We start from the raw sequence: 12,451 nt of genomic DNA on the forward strand, positions 1-12,451 counted from the left end.
TCGGGGTCCCATCTGCCCCTCTGTCCCCTCCCAGCCTCATGACCTGGGGAGGCACGGAGCCTGCATCAGAACGAGAGAATGGTTCTGGCTTCTAGCTCAGGGCAGCGGTGCACCTCCACCCAGGGCGGCCTGGGCACAGCGCGGTGATTTATATTACCTGTGTTACTGATTAATCTTGGCAATTAAATCTCATCATAATAAATAAGAAGGAACTCGTTTATGTGAAAACATCAGCCAGCTGGAGTGGCTCGGGGCTGACAGGTATCCATGGAGGGAGCACCTCCCTCGGACATCGACCGCTTGAGAGAACCATCCAGTTTCACTTTGTCTTCATTAGGAGATAGAGAATGAATGTGTGCCCCAGCCTTTCACATGATCTGGGGCTGCCAAAATGCTCCCCAGAGGCACGGGGCAGGGAGCAAATTCGTGAATTCACTCTTGCTCTTGCTGGGGGCTGGGGGGGAGTACATATGTGAATGGAAAGCTCTAGACCCCGTCTCACTGGGAATCTGCTATAAAATAGAGTTCAGTCCATGATCGCAAGTCACACAAAGCAGTTCTATCCATAAGTACTAACTGAACGATCCATTTTACCTCTGGGGGTCGGGGGGCCTCTCTCCCAGAGACCTCGAGGGCCGGTTTGTAAACTGGCCGATGCTCCGGAGAAACTGACAGTTCAGAACTTTGTCCTTGGGTAGTCAGGCCCCATGGTCTTGGCGACCTGACAGCATCTGGCTTTGGGGTGAGGTCATTCTAGGCAAAGGCGTTCCTTGCCTCCTTCCCCACACTCCTGGCGTCGGGGTCGCCCAGTGTGCAGGTGGGTAGGAGTCAGGATCAGCAGGAAGGGCAGGATGTGTTGGTCTTGGGACTCCCACCTTCAGCCTGTAGGCGCGAGGGAGCCATAGAAGGTTGCAGAGCAAGGTTTAGGATGTGGTCAGATCGGTTCGAGCGGGATGATGGCCAGCTGTGAGAGGGCAGGTGGAGGCAGATGTGGGCTTACAGGTGGTCATGAACGGGGCCGTGACCATGGCTGGGTGGGAGGCGGTAGTTCGGGAGAGTCAGCAAGGTCAGGATGGGGCCCCCCAGTTAGATTCGGGGGTACCGGGGAGGGGTCCGATGGCCTGAGTGGCTCATTCGTGCAGTTATTGGTGGGAGGGAGGGAGGAGGTAAGGGGTGCCTCTGCGGAGGAGGAAGGTGGCACCCTGAGACAAGAGCAGAGTGGGAGGGCAGAGCAGGGGGGTAGCAGCTGCCCTACAGCCACTTGGATCTCGGGGACCAAGTGCTTCTAGCAGAGGGAACAGCGAGGGTGAAGGCCCTGGGCCTCGGGAGAGGGTCTGGTGAGCGAGCGGAGCAGCGAGGAGGCCGGGTTGCTGGGCCAGGGCCGGACGCAGGAGAGCAGGTGCAGGGCCGGCGGGTGCCACGGGCAGCCGGTGCGGAAGCCGAGGGCTCGGAGAGAGGATCGCTGCTCTCTCGCTGCCACGGGTCCCGTGGCTCTGAATCCCAACTCCCTTTCCAGCCGGAAGGGAGGGTGGGCCCATCCCACGGGGCGCAGCAGACAGCTCTCAACCCCAAACAGCACGCCGTGGTCGGTGCCTCTCGGAGGGAAGTGAGAGATGCGGGTCCTCCCCTCCTGCCGACTCCTCCCTTGGACCAGCACACCCTTGGCGCGGGGGACGTGCATCCGTAGAAAGGCTCGCCGTCCGTCCTCAGAGGAGCGCGGGCGGCTGTCGCTGGTCGCGCTCGACCATGTCCCCTTTCTGGCCGCCGCGTGACCGTCGCTGCGTGCCCTGGCTGCCTCAAGTAACTGTCTGCCCCTCCTTCTTGTCTCTGCAACAGGTCTACGAGATCCTGAAAAGAACAACGTGTACCAAGGCCAAGTACAGCATGGGTGAGGACATTGCTGGGGCCTGAGCTCAGCGCTCCCCTCCCAGCACTAATCTTGCCTCCCATCACCTCCGTGGGAGGCGGGCAGCCGGTTTGGGGGTTTTTAGAAGGTTTTGATTTAAGCCGGTGTAGCTGCCAGGCGGGAGAACTGCTCCAGGACTGCGGGGCCGCTCTACGGCGGTGTGTCAGCCTCTCCCTGCAGAGGTGGTGAATCTGGCTGCTGGAAGCTGGAGGGGTGACCAAGGCGCCGTCACCCTCTGTTGACCCTTACGGTCCAGGGGGAGGGCGTTAGGGTTCCGGCCGGGGGTGATGGCCCAAAGCAGCTCCCCGTGGCTGGGAAGCAGCCAGGCATGCACCCAGCTTGGAGTGGAAGGCGCCCCGCCGGGGACCCACAGAGCTCCACACCGGGCCTTGCTGAAAGGCGCGTCCTCGGCAAACACCCCAGTTCCAGAACCTGCCACAAAACCAGCCCAGCTGGGCACCTCGCGTTCCGGTTTATAGCACACACCAAGCCACGGATGCAGAATTTTCCCGACCAAAGTGTGTCAAATCGAACCCCCACCCCCACCCCAGCATGGGTCCCCCGCCCACAGCTGCAGGCTGAGGTCACCAAAACCAAACACTTCAGAGCAAAGGAATGCCTTTTGCTAGGGTTCCTCCTTCTTAAGCTTGCGCACGCCCCGCTGAGAGCTGTGCGTGCCCTCCAGGGCCACGCAAGGGGTCGGTGCATCCGGGACGGAGGATCCTCGCACACTTGGCTTCCTGCAGAGGAGAAAATGCCTGCTGGGGCCGGTCGGAGAGCAGCAGGGTAGGGGAGTGCTGGGGGCCGGGGTCAGGCGGGCTGCAGGTTCCCTGGCCGGTGTGGCCGATGGCCAGTCACAGGGGCCTCTTTCTGGGCCTGCAATCTCTGATCCCGTGTCCTAAGTCGGTGGGAATGGGGGGGGGGGGTCCCATCCAGGGGTCAAGAGGAGCCCGGGAAAACTGTCAACCATAGGCCCGGCCCACCTTAGACCGAGCGAGAGCCTCCAGAGTGGCCCAGGTCAGCAGAGGTGGGAGGAAGTGTGGCTCCTGTTCCAGCCTCAGTCGGCCTGGAGATTCCCTGTAGGGTCCCTTCCAGTGCAAACCTGCATGGTTGCACTGAAGGTTTGCAAAGAGCCCAGGGTCTGGGGGCTTCTCAGCTAGAGTTGGTCCCTGCTCTGGGTCGTCTCCAGGGGCGGGCATCTCTGGTGAATCTGGTGACAGAGCAGATAGATCAAGGGTCCTCGTCTGCACCCCCACTTCACCTCGGTGCCTTGCCTGAAAGCCCTACTCACCTCCAAATTCACTCATTCAACTTGTAGCCAGTATTGATGGATTCTGTCACCCTCAGGGGATTTATGTTCTGGGGGAGGAAATAGATAATAACCAGAAAAGGCAGAACATCATCTTGTGGGGGTTAGGAAGGCTGCCAGGAGGATTTAGGAACAACGATCGGAAAAGGCCTTTCCGAGGAGGAGACATTTGAGCAGAGATCTGAAGAAAATGAGGGGTCCAGACCTGTGCAAAGGCCCTGTGGCAGCACCGTGTTGAGAGTGTTCTAGCAACAGTAAGGAGCCAGCGAACCTGAATCAGACCCACATCCACTTTCATTACAGATGAATTTTCATGCACGTGGGCTTTAGCTGGATGCTTCCACCTGTCTCTGGTTTGGATTTCTAAGCATCCCTCGGGTACCCTGGTCATTCCAGATCACTAACAGAGAAGATGATCTGTTTTTAAGTGGAGCTCAGGAAGACACTCTCCCACCCTTTCCCAGTGGCATAGTAAAGGGTGGGCCGGCTAGGCCACCGAGAAACCTACAAAGCCTCTTCGGCCGGGCTGAGGGTTCTGTGACCAGCAAAGGGCTCCTGGAGACTCTGGAGCAGCACTGGCCCCCGAGGGCATGTGCGAGATCAGGCTTCCAGGAGCCCCCATCCCCACGTGTGGCCGGCTCAGCCTTCCCTCCCCAGCACGGTCTCCTGGGGCCGGGCGCCGAAGGCACAGCTCCGGGTTCTGGGAGGCGCAGGTGACTTGTGTAGCGTGCCCAGTGCAGGGCCTGGGGCAGCTGTCAAGGCCGTGGCCACTGCTCCACCACCCCCCAGGCGTGCGGACCGCCATGAGCCAACGCTTTCTCCCCCAAATGCAGCTTTGGTCCTTTCAGACGTTTTCATGTAACTAATAGCCCGATGTACAAACAGGGCAAGGAGAGGGAAGAAAGAAGGACTCTGCCCTTTTAAATAAAAGGCGAAAATGTAGTAAATACGGTAAGTGCCTCCGCCCCCGCCCCGTGGGGCCCGCAGGCCTCCCCCTCGGCTTTCCCAATCAACCTAAAATCTAATTCCAAATTGTATGTGTGTTTTCCGACACATCAATTTTCCCACCCGTATTTTTCTCGTGATTCAGCTTTTCTAACCACTTGAAATCCATCTTTCTAGTCTGTAGGCTTGCCCTCAAGCAGGTGTGGGTAGTTGGTGAATTGCAGGCTCGGGGGTGCCTCCTTCCTCCCAGGCGTAACTGTCTCTTGGGGTTTCCTCTGTGTCTTCCTAATCCTGCCGATAGAGCATGTTTTTACCGTCTCCTAGTCGAACCCGGGGAGGAAACGCCAGAAAGGTGGCCTGGCTCTGTGCAGCCGGGTGCAGCGGGCTTTGAGAAAATTCTCGGCGACAGACACGGTCCTGGGACTGCTCTGTTGGCAAAGAGAGCGGCAGGAGACGTACCTGGTCCGTAATCCTCTCTCTCCCTTTATTTTTAAGGTATCACGAGCCTACTGGCCAATGGCGTTTACTCGGCCGCCTACCCCCTGCACGATGTGAGTAACCTTGACAAAGCACTCGCGCCTGCGTCATCGAACGCCCCAAATCCCCGCGGGCCACACCCCCAGGGAGCTCTCATTATCCTGCGGTCTCGGCTTCCTGCTTTGGCTCTCCTGTAAATGTCAGCTGCACCCAGGCCTTCCTGGCCAGACCAGGGGGGACCAGGCCCTTACACCCAGGGCATCTTTTCTTGCAGAGCAAGCCCACCGAGGCAGGGGCGTTTGTGGCAGGAACCCTGCCCGGGCGGGGTGTAAACCTTGTGGCCGGCCAGTCCACACAATGTCCCCCCCCCGGCCTGGGTCTCCCTGGCCGCCCCGCCCTGCCCCCACTCTGGCAGAGTGACTGGGACTCTGCATGTATCTATTTCTGCAGAGCAAGCGGCCAGCTTCCTGAGCTGGATCTCCAAATCCCTCTGGTATCCCCCGACAAATATAGCCTGTGGCCACGGCCGCGCGTTGGCTCCGTTGAGGTGCAGAGGGATGATTCTCTTCTTGTTGTCTCTATGGAAACGGGGGCTAGGGTTCAGCGGGGCACGGGAATGCACTGTGGGGCCCGAGCAGTGTGGGAACCCCAGACCGTGGGCCTCTGGAACGTTCCAAATGGGTGTTGCCCAAGGACTAGGAGCCACGGAGCAGGAGAGAGCAGAGAAGGGTGGGGCAGGGAGTCAGGGCACCCAGAGTCTAGTCCTGGCCACGTTCCCCTGCGGCCCCGAGTGGAGGCAGCCCCTGTCCCCTCTGTGCCTCGCGTCCCCATCTACAAGTGGGGAATGGTTCCCAGCAGGCGTCCAGAGGGAGCAGAAGTGAGAGGGCTTCCAGTATGACCTTGGATTGGAGAAACCCAATTGCCAGAACAGCAAAGGGCCATCCCTTCAGACCCCTGACTCTGACCTGCTCATTCACTGTGGGGAGCTAGGGTCCAGTGACCGAGCTTTCCCACCTCTGTGCCTTTGGGAATGCTGTTCCTTCTGCCTGCATGCTCTTCCCCCACTCCCCAGGGCCACACAGAGCCCTCCTTTTCCCCCTGCACGGGTGACTTCTCCCTGCCTCCCCTCCCCCCGGCCTCTGAGGTTCCCTGTCCCACAAAAACACCACTGTTTGGCCACCGTTCCTTGGTCATATGTCTCATGAAAGCCTTCGCGCTTGGCATTTTGTAGGTGCTCAATAAATGCAGTGTTGATTTGGGGCGTGTGGAGTAAGTTGCCTCGGCCAGTGACCTGCTGGGTTTTTAAGGGTAGGGCTCAGACCTCACGTGTCCCGGCCAGTGGTTCCGGCTGAAGGGGCCTCAGCCACCCTCCATCACCCTCCATCAGTGGGTGCTCACCCGCCCCACAGGCTCCAGGAATGCAGCCCCCCAGCCCCGCCCAGCCGCACTCACAAACTTCTGGGCCTTTCACCTGGTGACCCCTGCTAGATGTCAGGGCCACTTTGCTTCTCTGAGCCTCAGTGTTGCCATGTGTGAAATGGGAGTGTGGGTGCTCGCTGATCTCTGTGCACAGTGACCATAAAACCTCGGGCCCTCCGGGGGCCCTTGGGAGTGAAAGGGATTCCCACCTGGCAGGGCCAGATTCTGGGGCCTCCCGGCAGATGGGACAAACATTCACCCTATTGAAACAATGCAGAGGCTCCCGCCAACCTTCCCTGTCCCATGACTGGCTGCTGACTGGGGTTATCCTATCTGTGTTCGCGAGCGTGGCTGGTGCTTACGTTTGGAAGCATTGCGGATTTGAGCTCCTTGCAAGGTCTATCAGGTGGTGATAGCTTTCCTTTTCTCCTGAACAGGGAGACTACGAAGGTGAAAACATGGATTTCAACGACAGAAAAGTAAGTGGATGTAGAGCAGATGGAGGGCCGTGGGCGGGGCGGGGCTACGCGGTGGCCCATGGGGCAGCAACACTCCGGCCCCACGTCTGGGGGGACAGGGCAGAACTTCAGCCCGCTGGTGTGCACCCACCTCTCTGCATCTAAGAGGTGTCCGGGCGGGTTTTGGGGAACGTGTGAAAGCGAGGGTGTGTTTCTCTACCTTGGCCTTCCCCGCCGGCCCCAGAGAGCCACAGCCCCCTCCACACACTGGGGAGACTAGTGGACGTGGTTCAACCCTGTGTTTCTCAAACTTATTTGACCTGGAGCCCTTTCTCATGGAAAGGGTATTGAGCTGGTGTTCCTGGGGTTATGCCTCCGAGACACCGAGTGATCTGTTTATGGTTCAGTGCTCTCCCTGATCCTACGTACCTAGGCTCCCTGCGTCCCCACCCCCACCATGGCCACTTCTCTGTCCTCCTCACTCAGGAAGGTTCTTCTCTGCCATCCTGCCGTCCTGCACACAAGCCAGTGTCTGGCTTCCAGCCTCTTCCCCGCGCCCACTTTGCCCCCCCTCCCGCTTCCCAAACAAGTGCAGACTTCCTCCAGCTTGGGTGGGGAACAGACCTTCTGGACCCATTTTTGCCCCTCAAGAGCAGATCCTTCAGAGGCAGTGGGTAGAGACGCTTCCCTGGGAACCTCACAATGGTCGCCTTGTCCCAGATCTCGGGCTGGGAACCTCTGTGTATGGAATGTTCTCCATTCCTGCCTCCCGCCAGCCCCCCATACATGTTTTTAAACCTCTGGTACTGGATACAACTTGCCTGCCCGGGAATCCGGCTGAAGATGCTATCTGATTTAGCTCAAAAATGACATATTTGGTTATTTTTAGTGGAACATCTGGCATTCGTCTGAGACCCAGTGACTTGCAGAACCCCCCCCCAACCACCACCCAATTCAGTCCCACTGGAGAAGCACCATTTCCTCCCCAGGCCTGCCTGGGGCAACTCTGGCCCCAGAGTCCATCCTCCTTCATGCCTTTGGGCCCCTGTGCCAAGTGTCTGGTGCCTTCCCTCCACAGTGACCCCCTTTCAGGCCTAATTCACAGGCCACTGTGGCCTTCTTCCCACCCGCCTCCCTGTGCACCAGCCACGCTGACCACCTCACTAATCTGAGACTACTCATCTGGTGGTCACATGCTGCCAAAACGATCTCATTCACTTACTTATTCAGGAGCTACTTACTGGGCACCAGGCCCAGCAAACATGGCTCTAGGTTTGTCCAGACCCACCTGTTCCCTCTGCCTGGAATGCTGCCCACCCTCCATCCCCCCCATGCCCACTGAATTTAATGTACCAGCTGTGAGTACCAGGCCTGGCCCATGGGGGTAGTCCAAGAGCATTGGATGGATGATGGATGGACGGATGGATGGATGGATGATGGGTAGATGATGGGTGGCTAGATGGGGAGATGGATGGATGGGTAGATGATTGATGGATGGATGACGGGTGGCTAGATGGGGAGATGGATGGGTGGGTGACGGGTGGCTAGATGGGGAGATGGATGGGTGGGTGACGGGTGGGTGGGTGGACAGATGGAAGGGGGGGAGAGAGTGAGGAATGTTACAGGTAGGTGTTTGGGTTCTAACTCAGAGCCTTGGAGAACTTCTCATTCTCCCAAGTGGCTCCATCTTAAGTGACCTGGTTCTGAGTATTTTGCCTTTCCAGCCACAAAATTGGTGGCTCCCCCACTATTGGTCCCACCAGTGGCAGGGGAGTCCCCAGTGCCTGGCCCTGGATATGTCACAGGATGGAAAGGGGAGTGCAGTGAAGCCAAGGCCATTTTCCTGTGCCGAGCAGGAGGAGCACACGTAGGAATATGCTTAAGCAAAGAATCAGGCCAGGGCCAAGGCTGAGCATGGTCAGAACAGTCATAGACACTCGGGGCCCTTGGGAGTGGGAGCGTTCCTTCGTCCGGGGACATGGAGCGGGGCAGCTACTCCAGACGTGGATTGAGTTGTCTCCATCCCCATGCTGGGCTGAGAGCCACAGGACCCCGACCTGTCATTCCCTCTCTCCCTCCTTCCTTCCGTAGTTACTTACTGGAACCCTGTTATCTGCCCCAGGCCCTGTGTGAGGTTCTGGGCATAACGTGGACCGGGCAAACCTGGCCCTCATGGGCCTCCATTCTAGGGAGAGACGGCAAGGGGCAAGTGCATACACAGTAATTGAGGACAGAATCTGTGCCGTCGCGGGCCTGCCCAGCCGTGTGGGCCCAGGTGGGAGGTCTGGGCCGAGAGGTGCCGGTGGGTTGAGCCGGGCTCCCTCTGAGGTCTGGGGCCACTGTGCCCCGTTGGCCCACCCCAGGGCCTGACACCTCCCACCCTGCTTGCAAGGCTGAGGTGCACCTCGGAGCTCTGCCAACCATAACAGGGAAATCTTGACTTTGACTTCTCCACTCTGCCAGCTGCAGGGTGATTGATGTTCCCTTCTTGGCAGGAAGAACGCTCCACTGAGGTAAAGCGGTTGTGCAGAGAGCCAGGGTGTGTACCCCCAGCTGTCCCATGCACCCGTGAACGGTGGGCGCCAGCCAGCGTCAGTGGGCAGGCCCGGGAACGCAGGGGCCCGCGTGACGAGGCCGTGCCTTTGAGAAGGGCCTTCTGTCCCCCAGCCCAGTCTCGGACCCCCTCTTTCCCTCCCTCCTCCCTCTGCCCCCCAGCTCTGGTACGCCTCCTGGCCTGCGTGTGCTCAATATCAGCAGCTTGATTTCGATGGAGGGAGGAAGCTGCCCAGGTCAGTGATGGCCGCTTTGCTTTTCCGGAGGTGGTCTGTGAGCTCATCCAAGTTTGCTGTTTGCAGAGTGACACTGGGGGCTTTTCGTTGTCCGTGTAACCAGGCCTGCCTAGACGTGGCGAGCCCCAGCGCTGTGGCTTTCACGAGGCACAAGCCCTTGGGGATCCCCTCTGACCCGGGAAGAAGGACAGTCTCCACCAGAATAATGGAGGCCACAGGCTCAGAGAAGAGGGTCTGCCCTGGATGCCCAGCAGGGCTCAGAGGGGAGGGGGCCCTCCCAGGAGTTAGGACTCAGACTCAGAGCCCAGAATGCCCGCTGGAGGTCCAGCAGAGCCCACATTCCCGCCCAGGAGTGGTGTCCTTAACTCCCGCCTCTCTCCTCCGAGACAGAGGGGGGCCCCCCATGCACCCCACTTCCTCCAGAGGCCACCCACCAGCAGCCAGCCTTGCTGGTAGTCCTTCAGGACGTGGACCCTGCCGAACACATCCCGTCGTGGCACTTACAGAAAGACATAAAGTCAAAAGACAGCTCATTTTAGAGATCAGAGCAGATGTGTGTGTTGACTTTTGAGGAAATACAGCACTTGTGTTCTGCATACTATTTCTCAGAGCTGACTCCCTGGTCTGTGGGTGCAGGACTCCTCCCAGCGAGCCTTCGTGCACACCGTTAATTTTCGGAGAATTACCTAAAGATATCTGGTGCACATAAAGCCCTCAGCTCCGGACTGCGGGGAGGTGGGGGCAGGTGCATCTGTCAGCATGGGCTGCCGTAGAGGAATACGCCGGCCAGAGCCTAAACCGCAGGGAGCTCGTGGGGCGGTCTCCCGCCTGCCTCCCTCCCGTTCCCCGTCTGATGCCGGCAGGGGCAGGCGGCCAGGCACAGGGGGTCCCAGCTGTGTGACTTAGGCTTTGAGTTAAGGCTGGTGAAGCATCATTGACCCACATGGGTGGGATTTCTCTCTTAACATCACCAGTCCCAACATGGTATCTTTCTTAGGACACTCTCTGCATGTTCGTACAAGGTTTTCGATCCATCAAGCTCATTACCATCCCTGCCCAGAGCCCGGGGGGTAATGGGGCATGTGTAAATTTCATTTATTTCACTAAGCCGTGTTAATCAGACAGCCCATCTCAGGAGAGTTTGGAACGCCTTGCCACTGGTATTTCTCTGCTCCAGAGCGTGGTGGTCTCTGTCCTTTATAAAGAATGACACGGCGTCTGACAGGGACAGCCGAGAACCCTAAGTGGAAAAGTCTCACAGGGTCCAGCCATTTTAGATCAATTCCGGATCAGATCATGAAGAGCGAGGCTTCCATAATGATTCCAGAAGCTTCTGTCGCGTCTAGCCCGTTCTTACTCTGGTGTCAGCTCAGCTCCTACCGCCGATGGGTTCTGTGAGACCCTTACCGGAGCTGAAAGGTTCCTGTGGGTCTCCCCGGTCAGGACGGAAGCCCCGGAGCTCGGGGCTGTGTCCGCCGTGCTCACCTCTGGAAGCCCGGTGCCCCGCATGGTAGCCGGCACACGGCCGAATCTCAAGAGCTCTTTGTTGAATGAATGAATGATGTCCCTGTGAGCTGAGTACACCAGATCTGGGAAGCAAAGCTCCATTTCCACAAGCCCTCACCACTTGCTCTCCCCCAGCTCCTGTACCAAGAGTGGGCAAGCTACGGGGTCTTCTATAAGTACCAGCCCATCGACCTGGTCAGGTAAGAGAGGACCCCAGGTGCGAAGGGGTGGGCCTGGCTGCTCCGAGGCTGCAGGGGGCCAGTCCCTGGTTTGGACCGCACTGAATATTCAGCACCTGGGAACCTGTCTGAACGTGAGGAGCTTGGGAAGGGGGCCCCAGGTCCCCCGTAGGCCCGTAGACTCGCTGGCGGATGGGCTCTTTCCATCATGTTCACCCTCTTCTCCTGAATGCCCAGCCCCACTCAACCAGCTGGGTGGCCGGTGGGGCTCCTTGCATGGCTGGGTTGAGGGGAAGGAGAAAGCTGTCCTCTCTCCCGGGGCAGGAAGGGGAGCAGATATGTGTCCTGTGGGGAGACCTGCGGACTAGAGTCCAGCCCGTGAAAATTATTAACCCCCTCAAGGCACCAGAGATGCTGAATGTGAGGAGGGCTGGTTCTCTTGGTGCCTCCAGGCCGGAGTTCATTCCAGCTCTTACACTGAGCCGGGACTTGGGACAGAGCAGACGACCTCCCAGGCAGCCCACTGCGGACCCCCCCCCCCCGCCCCGGGCCTGGGCCTCACAAACAGAATGGCCCACCTTCCCGGGGTGCAGAAGGGCAAGGGGCACCCCGCCCCTGACGGCCAGGTCCAGAGCCCCCACCCACTCAGTCCTGCTTGGGAGAAGCCGGGGCCCGGTTCGAGCTGCTCCTTGCCGGGCAGGGAGGTGCCACACATCCTGCATGGGTTTGCAGTGAGCATAAGCTCGTCTCTGTTTGGCTTTGCCCTGCGGTGCAGGAAGTACTTTGGGGAGAAGATTGGCCTGTACTTCGCCTGGCTGGGCGTGTACACCCAGATGCTCATCCCCGCGTCCGTGGTCGGCATCATCGTCTTCCTGTATGGATGCGCCACCGTCGATGAGAACATCCCCAGGTAGGCGGGCAGCCCCTCCCTGCACATGCCCTCTGCTGACCGAGGAGCTGCATTCCTCCGGCAGGCCCTGGCCCAGCAGGTCCTTGAACCTGCGGGCCACCCCCCCCAGGGGGTGCGGAGCGCCGTCTGAGAGCGCAGACGACGGCTTTTCCAAAGCACAGACGCCCGGGAGACACTCTCTTGTCCGGAGGATGACGTAAAATAAGCATCCAGCTCCTTTTCCTTCTTGGGAGGTTTTTTGCCCTCTTTTAAATGAGTTTCTAATTCTTCAGTGACAAGGAACTTCAGGTCTCGTGCGTGGACTCCGCCCACTGGGTCCCTTTCTCCACGCTGGCTTCCCCTCTCCCTGTGGCCCCGGGGGGCTTCGCAGGCACAGGGCTGATGCTCCTGCTGCGGTTCCTCGAGGGTTACGTCAGGCATGGGGAGCTCTTGGAAGAAGGCCGGGGGCCCCGAGACGGCCTGGCCTTGTGCTGGGGTGTGGTTCTCCCAAAGTGGCAGCCAGAACATGAGTCAAGCAGCGGGAGCCCGGAGACTGTGGTCTTCGGTGGGCACG

General features: G+C 59.1%; 1 protein-coding gene across 7 annotated transcripts in view; it reads left to right on the forward strand.

Moving 5' to 3' along the window:
* ANO1 (anoctamin 1) overlaps positions 1 to 12,451 on the forward strand; it is a 76,726-nt gene that overhangs the window by 21,401 nt on the left and 42,874 nt on the right. For 5 of the 7 annotated variants that reach the window (XM_027580751.2, XM_027580754.2, XM_027580752.2 and 2 more), the window contains 6 exons: positions 1,837 to 1,888; positions 4,101 to 4,166; positions 4,656 to 4,711; positions 6,494 to 6,535; positions 10,945 to 11,009; positions 11,764 to 11,898. In XM_027580751.2, coding sequence (XP_027436552.1) covers positions 1,837 to 1,888; positions 4,101 to 4,166; positions 4,656 to 4,711; positions 6,494 to 6,535; positions 10,945 to 11,009; positions 11,764 to 11,898 — 416 coding nt within the window. The remainder of the gene's footprint in view (positions 1 to 1,836; positions 1,889 to 4,100; positions 4,167 to 4,655; positions 4,712 to 6,493; positions 6,536 to 10,944; positions 11,010 to 11,763; positions 11,899 to 12,451) is intronic. The other 2 variants (XM_027580753.2, XM_027580756.2) reach the window with 1 other exon arrangement.

This window comes from Zalophus californianus, chromosome 11, assembly GCF_009762305.2.
Source record: "Zalophus californianus isolate mZalCal1 chromosome 11, mZalCal1.pri.v2, whole genome shotgun sequence".
Classification (NCBI taxonomy): domain Eukaryota; kingdom Metazoa; phylum Chordata; class Mammalia; order Carnivora; family Otariidae; genus Zalophus; species Zalophus californianus.